The following is a 17,635-nucleotide window of genomic DNA, read 5'->3' on the forward strand; positions in this document are numbered from 1 at the left end:
ATATGTGTCTATTAACAGACTGTAGGCTACCCGAGAGGCTGTTTCTTGTTCTCCCTCATAACTTCCCCTAGAGATTTTCCATTATTTCAGGCTCTTTTCTGTATTTTGTTTGTATTTTACCAAGAGTTCCTATGCATTTGGAGTAGAGGTCAGAGTCAGAGATGGGAGAAGCTTGTCATACCAGATCAGTATAAAATCTTGACAAGAAAACCTAAGGATTCTTATTTCTTTCGTCCTCTGAAAAAAGAATAAGAAAATATATTCAGGGCTTCCCTGGTGGCACAGTGGTTGAGAGTCCACCTGCCGATGCAGGGGACGCGGGTTCGTGCCCCAGTCCGGGAGGATCCCACATGTCGCGGAGCGGCAGGGCCCGTGAGCCATGGCCGCTGAGCCTGCGCGTCCGGAGCCTGTGCTCCGCAACGGGAGAGGCCACAACAGTGAGAGGCCCGCGTACCGCAAAAAAAAAAAGGAAAAAAAAGAAAATATATTCATATGTGTTGCAACATCTCAAATTGAGGGCTAAGTTTCATCCAAAAGGCAGTGAGCAATATTACCACAGAAGGTTTGGAAACCTGGTTTTATAAACAGGATGTCTGGGAGATCCAGGCGAGAGTTTGGGTTCTAACTCTACTTTTGTCTCCATAAGTCATTTTAAGGCTATAGCTGTTCTGAGCCTATTTTCCCAAAATGAGACATTAATTTTTGCCTCATAAGTTTTGGTTAATTGGGGGTTAATTTTTGTTAATAATTTGCATCTCATATTAAAAAATGAAACAGTAATTCCCTGGCAGTCCAGTGGTTAGTACTCCATGCTTTCACTGCCAAGGGCCCAGGTTCAATCCCTGATGGGGGAACTAAGATTCCCCCAACCCGTGCGGCACTGCCAAAAAAAGAAAAGAGAAAAAAAATAAGGCATGTACCTTAGCTGTGATCTGAGCTTCCCATTCTCTTTCAGACAGGAAATTAAACCTTTCCCTTCCCATTAATGCGTTTCTAATTCTGGTCTTAGACAATCACCACACTTGATCATTCTACATCCAACACACACGCACACACACACACACACAGACACACCCCATGCGTCATGCAACTGCAGCTGGTTACTATGAAGTTGCATTTCGGCCCAAAGAAAGAAAAATCTGAAACCAATTTCAGAGCCAAGAGGAAATTTTATTCATAGGAGTATTTCTATTACTCAGTCTGCTCAGACAATGTCAGGGCAACATTTTTGTCTTCAACTCAGCTTTCCTTATTTCCAGAGAAAATTTTTCTTTCTCCATCGTTAAGCCACTTTTCTTTAATCTTTGTGTAAAGTCCACTATGGCTTTGCAAAGTTCCTTACTCTCCTGAAAGGCAAGCTGAAGAAAGAACATTTTTTGAAGTTAACAATTTAAGAACTGAGACTCAGCTCTACACTCGGAAGCTAATGAGTAGTGCTTAGGTGCCCAAATGGGGGCTCAGAACAAGGCTAGCTTCAGTACAGATCTGGGTCTTCAACATGATGAATCATTTAAATTTGCAGGTTGGTTGGGGGCTGCCTAGGGCCCCTTTCAGGATGCTGCCAAGTGTCCCTCTCTTCTCCCTGGGGTACAGAGATATATATAAAATCTTGCAACTTGGTGTGTCTTGGGGGAAGTTATCACTGCCTGCCCCTGAGGTACTTTTTTATTTTCTGAAAATAAAATTTAGTGGCTTAAATCTACTTGTCATCCCAGTAATAAATATAGACTAAGAGAGGAGTCTCAATGAAAATGGATCTGTTCAGCATTTTTGTGATTTTTTTTTTTGAAGTCTAGAAAAATTTGAGACTTTTTGCAGCAATACTTCCAAGTCTAAGACATAAGTTTATGTAACTTGCTCTTTATTTATTTTGTTTTTTGCGGTACGCAGGCCTCTCACTGTTGTGGCCTCTCCCATTGCAGAGCACAGGCTCCGGACGCGTAGGCTCAGCGGCCATGGCTCACAGGCCCAGCCGCTCCGCGGCATGTGGGATCTTCCCGGACCAGGGCACGAACCTGTGTCCCCTGCATCGGCAGGCGGACTCTCAACCACTGCGCCACCAGGGAAGCCCTACCTTGCTCTTTAAAGCACATGAGACAACAACCCCTACCAAAAGGGCCTCATGAGGTATTAACGATGGTGGAGAATGGAAATTCATATACAAAAACATGAGTTATTAGTTTATAGGCCCCACTCTACAATCAGGCCGAGACCAATCCATTCAAAGACATTCCAAATAGAACAGCTATTTACTGAGCGTATGCCAAGAGCGACACCAGGCCCTGGAGGCACAGCTGTGAATAAGACAGAAAAGAGCCCACTCTTACCAGTGCCTTCTCCAACTCCAACTCAGCTGGTTTGGGAGCTTCTCGGATCAACTCACAGACCGGAAGGGTACTGCTCCACTCCCCATCAATGCACTGTTGCTGGGGTGTGCCCACCAGGTAGTACCTGGACGCAAGTAAGAATGGCAACAACGTTTACACTTCCACTTCTTGAACTGGGCAACTAAAGCTGGTTTTATGTAACAGTGTTTCAGTATTTCACACTGTAATAGAATCTACTTTTCTGCCCCAGAGCCCTAATGCATGCTTAAGTTATCTCAATATTACAAAGCAGTCATAAAGTAAAATCATTCTCCTGGGGGCGGAGAGGACCCAAGTGATGAGTCAGACTGTAAGACATGGAGGAGTGAAAAATTCTAAATATGTGTTTTTACACACACAGTTTTTGGGTGGGAAGGGTGAGGGAGGAACCTCTTCATTGTTCAGTACTTTAAAAAGGCATCTGTCGGGCTTCCCTGGTGGTGCAGTGGTTGAGAGTCCACCTGCCGATGCAGGGGAGACAGGTTCGTGCCCCGGTCCAGGAAGATCCCACATGCCGCGGAGCGGCTGGGCCCATGGGCCATGGCCGCTAAGCCTGCGCTTCCGGAGCCTGTGCTCCACAACGGGAGAGGCCACAACAGTGAGAGGCCCGCGTACCGCAAAAAAAAAAAAAGCATCTGTCATCTATGCTCTAAAAAGGAGTAGAAAGCTAGAGACAGCCTTGAAATAAATCTTGGGGAACTGCTTAAAAGGAGCCTCAGCTCTTAATCAGAAAAACATGAGAGTTGATGGCAAAATGCATTGGAGGTAAATAATGAGATTGAAATGCCAGTGAGGTCACATGACTCTGGGTTAATAAGATTGAGGCCAGGAAAAGAAAATGTTAGGAGATCTGTAAGCAGGTGACCAGGCAGTCTAAGTTAAGGTTAGACTTTAATTACTATGTCCTAAGACTCTCTATTCTAAATAATTCTATTTCTGTACTTCCATATATTCTGTGGGGTTTTTTTGACTTTTTGTTCTGGGACTGAGACTGTTTAGAAAAACATTTTTTTTTGGGGGGGTGGCTGCATTGGGTCTTTTGCTGTGCACAGGCTTTCTCTAGTTGCAGCGAGCAGGGGCTACTCTTCGTTGCGGTGTGTGGGCTTCTCATCACAGTGGCTTCTCTCATTGCAGAGCACAGGCTCTAGATGCACGGGCTTTGGTAGTTGTGGCACATGGGCTCAGTAGTTGTGGCACACAAGTTCTAGAGCGCAGGCTCAGTAGTTGTAGCGCACAGGCTTAGTTGCTCTGCGGCATGTGGGATCTTCCTGGGCCAGGGCTCGAACCCATGTCCCCTTTATTGGCAGGTGGATTCTTAATCACTGCACCACCAGGGAAGCCCCAGAAAAACATACATTTTAAATATTTTATCTTGTCTTAGCTAAGAGAAAAAAGAGTGATACTTCTATTAGGATAAACAGGAGGATCAGTCTGTCTTCTAGGGCTTGGGGAGAGCTGGCAGTGGGCTAAAGCAGCTCTCAAAATCAGAATGTGTAGGACTTCCCTGGTGTCACAGTAGTTAAGAATCCACCTGCCAATGCAGGGGACACGGGTTCGAGCCCTGGTCCGAGAAGATCCCACATGCTGCGGAGCAATGAAGCCCATGAGCCACAACTACTGTGCCTGCGCTCTAGAGCCTGCGAGCCACAACTACTGAGCCCACGTGCCACAACTACTGAAGCCCGCGGGCCTAGAGCCTGGGCTCAGCAACAAGAGAAGCCACCGCAACGAGAAGCCCACGTACTGCAATAAAGAGTAACCCCCGCTCTCTGCAACTAGAGAAAGCCCACGCACAGCAACAAAGACACAACGCAGCCAAAAATAAATTAATTAATTTAAAAAAATGTTTAAAAATCAATTCAAAAAAATATATATCAGAATGTGCTAAGTAATCAGGGGACTAGGTGGAGATAGACTGGGTCTTTTCCAAAACAAGGCTACTAGTCAATGGGCAAGGTCTCATATTTAAAATGCTGCAATACACTTACCTCGCTTCACAGTAATAAGTAATGGTAGATCCCGAGTTGAAATCTGTTCCTTCAAAATAGCCATGAGTTGGATTCTCAGGAGGGCCACAGTCTCCTGAGAGACAGGAGTATAAGAATGACAGCTGTGAAGTCCAGAAATGCTCAATTAACAACGCCAGGGCCCTAAGTGCAACTGTGTAGTCCAGCGCCTGCCACCTTCACAAGCCCATGTGGGATCTGGGACATGTTCTCCATTCATTTCCTTCTGGTCAAATCATATTTATCCATGAGAAAGACTCCCTCCCCTGGCTCATTCTCTGAGTCATTAGTGATGTGAGAGTACTCTGTGATTGGCAGGAACTTGAGGAAAGGAAGGTTAAGTTGTAGAGATGCTAATTGTCAGTGTACAAGAAGGGAAAAATTAGGCTATAGGTAGAGATGGAAGAAGTAACTCCTGAAACAGTAAATAGCATGAGCTCAAATGGAGGTTTACTACCCCTGTGTGACAGTTGTACCATATGAGGGATTCAGCAAAAAACGGAGAACAGAGCTGCGAGGAAAGAGAATGAAGCTGTAAAATTATGGAAAGAGAGTTGGACAAGGTACTAGATGTTGTGAGTTTTGGTTTTGGCTCTTCCACTGACCAATGGCATGAAATAAGCCATTTTACCTTTCTCAGCTTCCTTCTTTTTTTAAAATTAATTAATTAATTAATTTTTCTTTTGGCTGCATTGGGTCTTCACTGCTGCACGCAGGCTTTTTCTAGTTGCAGCGAGCGGGGGCTACTCTTCACTGCAGTGCGCAGGCTTCTCACTGCAGTGGCTTCTGTTGTGGTGGAGCATGGGCTCTAGGCCCGCAGGCTTCAGTTGTTGTAGCACGTGGGCTCAGTAGTTGTGGCTCTTGGGCTTTAGAGAGCAGGCTCCGTTGTTATGGTGCATGGGCTTAGTTGCTCCGCGGCATGTGGGATCTCCCTGGACCAGGGCTCGAACCCATGTCCCCTGCACTGGCGGGTGGATTCTTAACCACTGCGCCACCAGGAAAGTCCTCAGCTTCCTTCTTAATCTATAAGATGAGCAGGCTAAATAATATTATCCCTAAGGTCCCTTCCAGCTCTGAGGTTATGAGTCTAAACTTGTTGATCAAGATTAACAACTGGGCTTCCCTGGTGGCCCAGTGGTTGAGAGTCCACCTGCCGATGCAGGGGACACGGGTTCATGCCCCGGTCCGGGAAGATCCCACATGCCGCGGAGCGGCTGGGCCCGTGAGCCATGGCCGCTGAGCCTGCGCGTCCGGAGCCTGTACTCCGCAACGGGAGAGGCCACAACAGTGAGAGGCCCGTGTACCACACACAAAAAAAAGATTAACAGCTAAATTAAGAATAATTATGTATTTACTGAAACACAAAGTCTTCAAAACAGATAACTAAAACAGCAAAGCATAAAAGAGCATGTATAATATAATACTATTTTTGTAAAACACAGGCACATACCAACATATATGAACAGAAAAAAAAAAGTCTGAAAATTATATACCGAAGTACTCTGTTATCTCTGGGTGGTAGGTTTGTAGGTAATTAAATGTTTTCTTCTTTTATTTTCTGTATTTTTCCACAACAGAGATGTATTACTTGAGCGGTTAATAAATAACTTTTAAAAGATCAAAACCTGAGTTCAAAAGTTGTGTGGAAGAAAGGAAAAAGAATTTCAATGAGTTGATTAAGGAACTCCAGTGTCCCAAATGGACACCTCACCAAAGATATACAGATGGCATATGAAAAGATGCTCTACATCATATGTCATCAGCAAAATGCAAATTAAAACAACAGTGAGATACTATTACACATCTATTAGAATAGTCAGTCTCTGGAACACTGACACCACCAAATGCTGGGAAGGTTTTGGAACAGCAGTATTCATACATTGCTGGTGGGAATTCAAAATGGTAGAGCCCCTTTGGAAGACAGTTTGGTGGTTTCTCACAAAACTAAATATACTCTGACCACATGATCTAACTCCCAAAGAAGGTGAAAACTTACATCATAGAAAAAAACCCTTCACATGGATATTTTTAGCAGTTTTATTCATAATTATCAAAACTTGGAAGCAACCAAGATGTCCTTCAGAAAGTGAATGGATAAGTAAACTGTGGTACAGCCAGAAATGAAACATTATTCAGCACTAAAAAGAAATGAGCTATCAAGCCATGAAAAGACATGGAGAAACCATAAATGCATGTTACTAAGTGAAAGTAGACAAACTGAAAAGGCCACACAAGGTATGATTCTAATTGTATGACATTCTGGAAAAGGCAAAACTATGGAAACAATAAAAAGATCAGTGGTTGAGAGGGGTGGGGGAAGTAAAGTGATAAATAACAGAGCACAGAGGATTTTTAGGGTGGTGAGAATACTCTGTATGAGATTATAACGATGTACATATGTCATTATACATTGGTCCAAATCCATTGAATGTACAAAACCAAGAGTGAACTCTTAGGTAAACTATGGACTTTGAGTGATAATGATGTGTCAATGTAAGCCTATCAATTGTAACAAATGTACCACTCTTGTGAGTGACGTTGATAATGGGGGGGGGGGGCAGGGGGGAGGCTGTGCATATGTGGGAACAGGGGCAATAGGGGGAATCTCTGTATCTTCCTCTCAATTTTATTAGAAACGTAAAACTGCTCTAAAAATTAAAGTATTGAAATAAATAAATTTGCAATGTTAGATGTGTACCATTCCAAATGAGATTTTAAAATTAATTTTTTGTTTCCTATTTTTTAATTTAAAATTCTGGTTAGGAGTGCATTGTAATACCAAGTCTGCCCATCCAGGATCTTTTCTTTTAGTCATGTCTTATTTTATGTCCTTTGGTAAATTTTCCTATAGGTGTCATGAATGGAATTATTTTTACATTTCAATATCCATCTGATAACTATTACTAGAAAGTGAAAACTGTTGATTTTTCAATATTTATTTTGTATCCAAGAATGAAGTCTTTAGTAGAATTTCTTGGATTTTTCAGGTATATTTTGCAAATAATATCCTATGACTCACCAATCATTCTAGGACTCTATCCTATAGAAATAGTAGCATAGACATAAAGATGTATGTGTATAGACATATATATATATACAATAACATTCATTTCATCATTGTTTGTAATAGCAAAAATATGGAAGTATAATAAATGTTCATCAATATGAGAGATATGGAATAAATCATGGCATATCCACATGTAGTTAAAAAGCAGGAGGTAGAGCTATACATACCGATCTGAAAAAGATTCCCATGTATATTGTTATATGAAAAAAGAAGCTATTTAAAAAATATGTATAGCAAAGTCCCATCTTTGTAGGTATATATGTGTGTTGGTATGTGTGTGTGCATTTATTTAAAATATCTGTGTAAACATAATAAAAAGTCATTAAACACATCCAACTAATTACCTCTGAGAGCTATGAACTATAGTGATAAAAGGAGGTATTTTCAACTCTTATTCTATGTAATTTTGCAATGATGAGTTATGGTCTTTTTTCCCCCTTTTTTTGTTTATCTTTCAAAAAAAAAGTTATCACATAATCTTGAAATTTTAAAAAAATATAGTTGGATGTCCCAAACTACCCTAGTAGTACAGGAATCCTACTTGGCGGGGGGGGGGGGGGGGGGGGGGCGGGTGTTGTTTATTGTTTGGGTGCTGATCATTGCATTAGAATGCATTGCTTGTGTTGAGCTTGGCTCTTTCTTGGCTGCCTGCTAGATCCTAAACCCTTTCTAGATACAAAAAAGAGGACAGCGTTGTGGGCATGTGGTGAATGGCTAGACTTTTACTGGCGATCAGTATCTTTGGGATTTACCCTTTTTTTCTCTTATACTTACTGCTTTTGCAGACAGGAAAGGGAGGCACCCAGGTGTGGTTCTCTAGGCACCGGCTCCAATTGCTGCCCTTGAGGACGTAATGCTCATTGCATTTAAACGTGAGAGTGTCATTCACGTTCACAGGCTCCAAGGAACTAAACTCACCATTCACCAGCAAAGGGTCAGGACAGTGGCCCACTGAAGAAGAAAACAGGCAGAGATCTGAAAGGGCTAAGTGGAAACCTACCACAGCAAAGGCTAGACCTCCTCAGGCTTCATCAAGAAAATTGAAAATGAGAAAGTAAAACTGCACCTTTTAATATGGACTGGTACATGGTACGAAACCATATCAATGCAGAATGAGAAAAGACTGGGTTGCCCTTAACTGTGGTAGAAAATGTCTTGATCATGCACAAGAGTGACAACTGACATTTGAACTTACTAAAATTAAGCATGTAATTGGAAATTACCAATAGCATGTTCATCATTCTCTTATGTTAAGCATTGCTCAAAATTCTTGAGCCCATGTTTGAGGCAAATGTTTCCTTCCCTTTCATCCTGTCAAATACACACATTAGTCATCATTTTTTGCTTTGTTTTCTTTTGTTCTGCCCAGGTAGAAAAACAGGAGAATACAAAGGGATGTGAATTTGGTTGTATGAATAAAGGATAAATATACAGGTGTGCTTTAGGTATAAAGGAGAACTTTACACTCTAGGTTTAAAGGAGAACTAATCCAGCTATTCCTAAAAACAGTATTAATAAAGAGAATGTGGACTAATTATTCTCCATCTCTACAGACACCACAAATGAGTTTTATGAACCTGAACAAATCACTTAGATTTCTGTTATCACATTTGTAAATTGAGAACATAAATTTTCCCATTTCAAAAATTATATGATGGGGCTTCCCTGGTGGTGCAGTGGTTAGGAATCCACCTGTCAATGCAGGGGACACGGGTTCGAGCCCTGGTCCAGGAAGATTCCACGTGCTGCGGAGCAACTTAGCCCATGCGCCACAAGTACTGAGCATGCGCTCCAGAGCCGCGAGCCACAATTACTGAGCCCACATGCCACAACTACTGAGCCCACATGCCACAACTACTGAAGTCCGTGCGCCTAGAGCCTGTGCTCCACAACAGAAGCCTGCACACTACGACGAAGAGCAGCCCCCACTCATCACAACTAGAGAAAGCCCGCGTGCAGCAACGAAGACCCAATGCAGCCAAAAATAAAGTAAATAAAATAAATCTATAAAAAAAAAAAAATTAGGGGGCTTCCCTGGTGGCGCAGTGGTTGAGAGTCCGCCTGCCAATGCAGGGGACACGGGTTCGTGCCCTGGTCTGGCACGATCCCACATGCTGCAGAGCGGCTGGGCCCGTGAGCCATGGCCACTGAGCCTTCGCGTCCAGAGCCTGTGCTCCGCAACGGGAGAGGCCACAACAGTGAGAGGCCTGCGTACCGCAAAAAAAAATAAAAATAAAAAAATTATATGATGGATGAAATGAAATGATAAGATATATTTACTTCAAAATAATAATAATGCAAAGCAGAATTGTAGATTAAAAAAGTCATGTTGATCATACATATGAATTCATTTTACAGTTCTGTCTTTTGTATATATTTAAAATTTTTCATAACTTAAAAATTTTAAAGCAATATGATATTAAACAAATTACAGCCCCCCCCAAAAAAGTAGTTTTAATATGTAAAAGAAATCCTTTCCTTCTTTTAGGGATGATTGCATCTACTAATTCAACTAAATTAATACTAAGAGCTGATTATGTACCTACTAAGAGAAGTTCCACAACTAGAGTGCTTTAAAAATGTATTACTAGAAGTTGAGAATTTTCTTTCTTATAAAGTCTTACCATGGGCTACTGGAGGTACGATATGAAAGAATACAGAGGGATGACAAGGTGAACAAAGTAGCAGAAAGATCAAACTTACAGCGGCACTCTGGAGCAGAGGCATTCCATCCCTTAGATGCATTACAAAAAAGGGTTTTCTGTCCTACCAGGTGGTAGCCATTGTTACATAAGTAAGTCCCCAGAATTTGTCCTTCCCCCTCCTTTGCAACAAATATGCTATTGTCCACTGGGGGAAGTTCTGGACAGATCTCTGTTGGAGGGGAAAAAAAAAAAACGATTCGTTTGACATATCACGTGCCCTGAGGAAGCACTTACTAGATTCCCCATCCAAGTGTCTTTTGGCTTGATTATTAATTCTGATTCCTTGTACTCTTCCATGTCAATGTACATCCACATCCCTTCCTGCCCAAGGATTCCCAAAGTTTTGTTTTCAAAAGAATAACAGGAGTTTTACTCAAGTTCAGCCGTAAGTTATCCACTCCTAAAAAAAACAATCCCCTTTCCAAATAGTGGTCCTGGAGTTTATCATAAATAAGACCTCTCAAGATTTTGAAATTGGTACATTTTTTGTTCCCAGAACAGAACGGGAAAGTAGCAGACAATGACCCACTTCATAGAGCAAAATCATTAAATATTTACTATGCCCCTATTTAGTTCAGAGCATTAGGCCAAGTAATTTGAGATTTTTCAATGAAGGAAATATATTTTATAAACTTCAGTTTCATTAAAACCCCAGATAGAATGCCTCATAATCCACAAACTGATATCACATGCCTTACAAACTGAGGTTTAGAAAAGCATACGTACCATCTGAGGCAGAAATCAGCCACATATCCACAAGACAGCACATAAACCAGAAAAACATCTTGCGATCAAAATTGTTTGACCCGGGTTGGAAATAACCCAGCCTAAGATCCTGGTTTAGATCAAAATAGGTCTTCTCACACCACTTGAGATCAGACCAACCACCTCCTTCCTAGAGAAGGAGTTGTCTTGATTTCTCTTCCCTGGAAGGAAAAAAAATTCTACAACAGGAAATAAGAGTAGCTGTAAGGAAGTTGGTACAAGGAGGGATTTTGCAAAAACCCAAAGGGGTGATAAAAAAGAATTGCCGGTTTTAAAACTCAGTTTCAGAAATAGCCCAAGTGTTGCTTATGCAAATCCAGTTGACCAGTCCCTTTGAACTGCAGGCTGATCCTTCCCCAACAGATTTTGGCCAAATGGTCTTGCCATGACCTTCACATCTGTCGATATTTGCCAGTGTTTACAGTCCACCTTCCGCAACTCTCTCCAGCATTGTGGGTAGAGGCGGGGAGGTGGGGGTGGAGGTGTGCATTCCTTGTGCTTTCCCAAGTAAAACCCAACTCTGGGTGCTACCTCCTCCCCCTTTCTCAAATACCAGGTATCCTAAGACTGTAAGCAGCATTGAAGTCTAAAAGCTCAAGGAAGTCAACTAGCCTTATCTGTCTCCAACCTTCCAGACCATATGGCTTCCCAGAAAAGAGCTGGTCCTGGTGGATTCCAAACTTGAGAAGGACTCCAAAGTCCTGCAGCAACACAATGTCCTCATTTGCCAGCTCTGCACCAGGCTTCCCATTCCGTGGTCTTCTGGGCAGGATTTGACCTGAGTCCAGAGTCAACCAAATGAGCTAAGAGAGAGATGAGGGGAATGCTTTGGTCTTGGGAATGAAGCATATAAAATTGCTTTGGGGTTCCCATAGCTTCTTATTCATGATGATTACAGCCATTAGCTAGTTGTCTGTGCTCCAATTACAAAACTGGGGTAAAATTCCTACAAAATCTTAAGTTTAAATAAAATAACAAATATAAAGCATAATAATAAATATAAAGGCATAAAAACACAGTAAGGTCTCTAATGTTATTCTCATCCCCATCCATTATCATTACTTTGTTTTTTTGTTTTTTTTGCGGTACGCGGGCCTCTCACTATTGTGGCCTCTTCCGTTGCGGAGCACAGGCCTCGGACGCGCAGGCCCAGCGGCCATGGCTCATGGGCCCAGCCGCTCCGCGGCATGTGGGATCTTCCCGGACCGGGGCACGGACCCGTGGCCCCTGCATCTGCAGGCGGACTCTCAACCACTGCGCCACCAGGGAAGCCCCATTATCATTACTTTGTAATGATTTGTTCATGTCTTTCTGCCACACTAGACTATGTTAAAAAACAAAATTCAAGATCGAATTGGCTTTATTCAACAATTCATTAATCGGGCAGCATCCCACCTAGTAAATACAAGGGCACTCTGAGGAGTTGTACAAAATGGAGGGTTTTTATAGAAGGAGAGTGGGGCAAGGAAGTTACTAGCAAAAGAAAAGGAAGAATTGTTTCAGGATAGGTCACCTTCTTTGGGGGAAAAAATGAGAGTCTAATCATGCAGCTTACCTCATTAGTGCTGACCAGAAAATTCCAGACTGGCCCAATTAAGAGTATATTCCTGGGGGCTTCCCTGGTGGCGCAGTGGTTGAGAGTCCGCCTGCCGATGCAGGGGACACGGGTTCGTGCCCCGGTCCGGGAAGATCCCACATGCCGCGGAGCGGGTGGGCCCGTGAGCCATGGCCGCTGGGCCTGCGCGTCCGGAGCCTGTGCTCCGCAACCGGAGAGGCCACAACAGTGAGAGGCCCGCGTACCGGGAAAAAAAAAAAAAAAGAGTATATTCCTGGGGAAGGTCAAAATCGCAATTAGGTCAAGTATTAATATTAAATCTAGGTTTGGTATCAGGACTTTAGCACAGATGACGTCATTTGGGACCTGTGGTTCCCCCTTTAACAACTGTCAACAACTCTAGAATAGGGATTGTGCCTCATCTGTGTTTGCATTCCCTTCCTCTGCATTGCATAATGAAAAGTATTGATAGAATCGTCTGCTAAATGAATAAAGCAATGCAGAGTAAATGAAAAGAAGAGTCACCCAGAAACTCTACCACAGCCCCTCAAATCCATACTGATAACTTATTATATACTGCTTTTATGGTTTTTCTGTGTCTTTGGTCAACTAATATGTGAGCTCCTACAGTGCAAGCATCTTTTAAAGTATAATTTTCAAAAAATTAATAACATGACATTCATGTAAATATAAAATGAACAAGTGTCAAAGATTTCACTCAACTCATTAATTAATGAGGGAACCATTAAGATGTTACAGTGAATTTAAAGAAGAATTTGAGGAACAGATATATAATATATAGTCAGTCAAAGGCATTCTAAAATGACTTTTCTACTAGAAGCAAAACTGGTTAATATACAGGGCAACAAATTGTAATACTTGAAATCAGATTTTCTAACTGATGGAAATTAACTGAATCTCTACTGGACAAAATTCTTTTGCTTTGCCCTGATTGGGAATCATTTGCATTGTTCTCAGAAAAGAATCATTTGCATTCCTACCCATTTTCTACAAATTAACCTCTACTCTTATAAGAGAGTTGTAAAAAAGCCTAGTTAATAGAAAGTCAACCAAAATTACACACCCTTATGGAATCAATAATCCCTAGAGAGTGTCTGCTAGAGAATACTCAGTAATTCATAAAAAATGTCTCCAGGGCTTCCCTGGTGGCGCAGTGGTTAAGAATCTGCCTGCCAATGCAGGGGACACGGGTTCGAGCCCTGATCGGGGAAGATCCCACATGCCACGGAGCAACTAAGCCTGTGCGCCACAACAACTGAGCCCGCATGCCACAACTACTGAGCCCGCGTGCCACAACTACTGAGCCCGCGCACCGAGAGCCCGTGCTCCGCAACAAGAGAAGCCACTACAATGAGAAGCCCGCACACTGCAGCGAAGAGTAGCCCCCGCTCGCTGCAACTAGAAAAAGTCTGCATGCAGCAGCGAAGACCCAACGCCTCCAAAAAACAAATAAATAAATAAATAAATCTCTTAAAAAAAAAAAAAATGTCTCCAGTGATCTCTGTTTGTCTAGTTCCAAGTTTTGAGTAATTTTTAACATGCCACATATTCTATTTCTTGAGGAATACATGTTCCTCAGTATCTAGTGTACATAATGTTTGTACAATAAATAATAAAAAATGAAATAAAATTTTGTTTATTGCTACATAAACATGAGTATAAAATAGAGCATTATTACAGGAAATATTTGCAAATAAGTCTTCGTCTCAATGGCTTATTTTAGATTCAGAATGATTAGGACTTTAGAAAGGTACTATATTGCTTATAATACTGTCTTCCTAACATTTTCTTCGTGAAATGTAAAAATATTTACACTAAGTGGGATATAGATAGACTATAAATATCCTCACAAAGTTCAGGTCAGGTTTTATGGTCAAATAAATTAAAAGAAAACTTTGTTTTCAAAGCGTATTGAATTTTGTAATTCCATATAAGGGATTACATGTTTTATTATGGGTGTCCAAGGTTGAATAAACTAATAAATGAGCATTAACTGACCCTTCTAGACTGTTGAACAATTTAATCTAATCCAGATTGTTTCCTGGAGAACTAGGGTAATAAATCAGGTGCAGAAGTTGTACTCAGACTGGTTTGATTACTTTACAAAGGGATGGCGGCCAGTAATTAGCGGAAGAGATCAGAAGGTGAGGGCGGAGGGGTAGAAAAACAAAAGTCCGCGATGCCTAGGCTGGGGGAAGAGTTGTGGGGAGTTAAACAAGGGGAACACACCCTGTGATGTGTGTGTGTGTGATTTTAAGAGAATTGGGAAAAGATTTTTAAAAGTTCTGCAGTATGTTACAAATGGATTTCCTTCGGGTCTTTGTCAAGGCAATTCAGAAAAGATCTAAATTGCTTCTCTGATTATTTTTTATTTACCGAGTTGATGTTTCTTGAATGCCTCACCAAGAAAACCCTGGGCCAGAAAAGTAGCCTTTATTCAGATTACATGAGAATAAAATATATAAATTTTAAAAAGGTCAAACTGTTCATGAAGCATTGTAGAATAAGCTTTGCTTGTGAGTCAAAACAGACATGCACTACAGCAAGATCAGACTTGATGAATGACAAATAGTGTGTCTTTAAGTGGTGGCAATGTAACTCTTCAAAGACTACTGCTCACCTTGTTATGTCCCTTCAGACTTACTGCAAAGTCCCTATTACCTACTGAAGCAGATTGCTATTCATTCCCAAATTCCATTCCATCCTTCTTCTTTAGTAATTAAACCACAATTATAGCTGGCACAAGGTCACTTGGAATTTTTTTTTTTAATACATTTCAGCCTGCCTGCAGTAATATATAGCCATGAGCTATGAGAATAAGTACTGCGTGCAACATTTAGAAAACACCATTAAAGGAAGTTGGTGTACCCTTTTTGCTCCCTTTTTACTGACTGGAATGTAGACATGATTCCGGTAGCTTGATATTGTACTTGAGGTAGAATCCAGCACATTGTAGGTGAGAGTAACCTTCTGCATGTGTAAGGTGCTGTTATTTTGGATTTGGTGACACCTTCAGCTGAAACCAACTCTAATCTGAAACACTCATGAATACAAGAAAATAAGGGCCAACTGGTATTTGAGTGAAAGGACCCAGGAATTTAAATTTGGAAAAAAATGTTTAATAGACTTTACTAAATTGTGCCTAGAGGCTGTTTTCCATCCCATGCACAGATTCTAAAAAAGCAACGGATGAAAGAGAAAACCTAGGAAGTGAAAACTGAATGTAAACAATAAGGTAAATGGATCCCTAATGAAGAAAACCCAAACGGATAAACAAGCTATTCCCGGAAAGTAGGCTGGATACTTGGTGAAGGGCATTACACTTTTTGAGGCGAGGTCCCATTAGATCTGGAATGCTCTTCCCAAGGGTTCCTATGCTTCTGAAATTATTTCACTTAATTGCAAGGAGAAACTCACCTATAGAATCTTAGTTTTCAAACGTGCGGTATCACATATACAACCAAAAAGCATACCTAAATGTCTTTGGGAATTCAGAAGGGAGTTATTCTGCCCCAAATGCAGCTGGCTTAATGAGAATAAAAGAAGAAAAACTTTGTTCCCTTAAGTTAAGAGAACGAAAACGTTACTCTCCATGATTAGCAATGTTATCTTGTTACAATCTATTCAAATTCTTGACTAATCCACAATGTCCAGTTAAAAAAAAGTGAGCATTTCAGAATCTCATATATTCCCCTTCTCTGCTTAAGAGTTAATATCAAATAGATGTCTTCATTTTTTTATGTCAAAGGAAAGAAAGGAAGATGAGGTGTATTTGTATGTGTGTAGATTCTCATCTACCTCCTGGTTTCCTACCTTGAGGTCCAGGGATAGGCTTCAGGAGGTCATGACCCCCCACTAAATTGTATGTACAACTTATGTGTGTGTATCTTTTTCTGGGGAGAGACTCCTTAGCTTTTATCAAATTCTCAAATGATTTCAAGACAATGAGTGTAGGTTGGATGGTGCAGAATACTTCAAAACCATAAAGCATGGTAACAGCCTATTGCCACACTGCCAGAGGAAGTATCAGTGGGGTTGTCACCAACAAGGACAAGCTAGTGAACCCAAAGGCTGACCCTCCTCATGGTGAGTCCCCAGTGAAGACCCTGGAGAAATTTAACACATGATGTAACAATTATGGCTACAGAAATAAAGCAAATGACCATTACCCAACACGGGAGCACTCTCCCAAAAGTCATTTTCTAATCCTGATCATCTTTTAAGTTTCCAACTATATTGAAAAGTAGTATGTTATGTGTTTATTGGGCCCTCACCATCACAAATCTTATAATTTGACAAAAACTCCATCATTATTGAGGTGAGTCACACAATAAGGGTGTTCATTCACCTATTTATAAAACAGGGAGAATGATCAAAGACACTCCCCAGCCTTCTTCAAACAGTGGCTTGATTGCTGAATAAGAGAAAACGTAATAAAAGGGCTTGGAGAGTTTTCCAAGGAAATCACACCCTTGACACCTTCGTTATTGTTACTCCTCCAGATACATTACTAAAGCTCATACATTTAGCACTTTCTCTCAATTTCAAACTGGGAGAATTCCTAAGTCATTTTCATGCTATCAGAGCCCTTGAGCTTACAGAATTTATAATTGTTTTACTGTTACTATGAACGTTTCATTTTATCTCCATTGCTAACCATCCTATAGTGTTCCAAGTTCCTTATTCATAAATATTTGCATAACTATTATCTAAAAATGGTTTTGGTCAAGGTCATTTATAAGGGGAAGGCATTCCCTCCCAGAAGGGAGGGATGGGTTACAGACTTGCTGTTAAGTGTTTCCTTTCTAATAATAAACTCTAGAAAGAGGACAGACTGTGTTTTAGTCATTGCATGGCAACCAATAGGTGATCATTAAATATCCATTAAATAAATTAATAAAGTTCTAGAATGTTGATAATGCATGGCAGTAATGATCCCACTAATATCATTTTGAAATGTTAATGGAACTTGATAAAGGCAGAAGTCACCAGTTAAAACCACCAGTTGGAAATATATACACAATCTAATAATTTGAGAATCATTTTAAAGAAGCTAGCTTCAAATACATTATGCATGATGTTACTATTGTGTATGTATAATGTACCAAATATTACCTTCTTTTGTGTGTGATTTTAAAAATTAGCTGCAC

At 41.0% G+C, this 17,635-nt stretch overlaps 1 protein-coding gene across 3 annotated transcripts; it reads right to left on the reverse strand.

The window, feature by feature from the left end:
- Positions 1-1,156: 1,156 nt before the first annotated feature.
- C4BPB (complement component 4 binding protein beta) lies at positions 1,157-12,702 on the reverse strand. 3 transcript variants are annotated; one of them, XM_067729136.1, is made up of 7 exons: positions 12,465-12,702; positions 10,871-11,712; positions 10,143-10,313; positions 8,214-8,390; positions 4,355-4,448; positions 2,328-2,451; positions 1,365-1,582 (listed from the first exon to the last, which is right to left on the reverse strand). In XM_067729136.1, exons 2-7 carry the CDS (start codon positions 10,926-10,928, stop codon positions 1,511-1,513), a joined length of 696 nt encoding a protein of 231 aa, XP_067585237.1. In that variant the 5' UTR covers positions 10,929-11,712; positions 12,465-12,702; the 3' UTR covers positions 1,365-1,510. The 3 variants fall into 3 exon arrangements, with proteins under 3 accessions (XP_067585236.1, XP_067585238.1, XP_067585237.1); XM_067729135.1 differs by lacking the exons at positions 1,365-1,582; positions 12,465-12,702 and adding an exon at positions 1,157-1,358 and having other exon boundaries at positions 10,871-11,380; XM_067729137.1 differs by lacking the exons at positions 1,365-1,582; positions 10,143-10,313; positions 12,465-12,702 and adding an exon at positions 1,157-1,358 and having other exon boundaries at positions 10,871-11,391.
- Positions 12,703-17,635: the final 4,933 nt, after the last annotated feature.

The sequence above is a fragment of the Pseudorca crassidens genome, chromosome 2 (assembly GCF_039906515.1).
Source record: "Pseudorca crassidens isolate mPseCra1 chromosome 2, mPseCra1.hap1, whole genome shotgun sequence".
NCBI classification, from domain to species: Eukaryota; Metazoa; Chordata; class Mammalia; order Artiodactyla; family Delphinidae; genus Pseudorca; species Pseudorca crassidens.

What these genes read in the sequence shown, in the direction of transcription:
- C4BPB (XM_067729135.1), bottom strand. Translation starts at nt 10,928, where the DNA reads ATGTTTTTCTGGTTTATGTGCTGTCTTGTGGATATGTGGCTGATTTCT. An exon ending in GCTGATTTCTGCCTCAGATG is followed by an intron (nt 10,314 to 10,870) that starts GTACGTATGCTT and finishes CCCCTCCAACAG; the next exon opens with AGATCTGTCCAGAACTTCCC. An exon ending in TGGAGTTGGAGAAGGCACTG is followed by an intron (nt 1,359 to 2,327) that starts GTAAGAGTGGGC and finishes TTCTTTCTTCAG; the next exon opens with CTTGCCTTTCAGGAGAGTAA.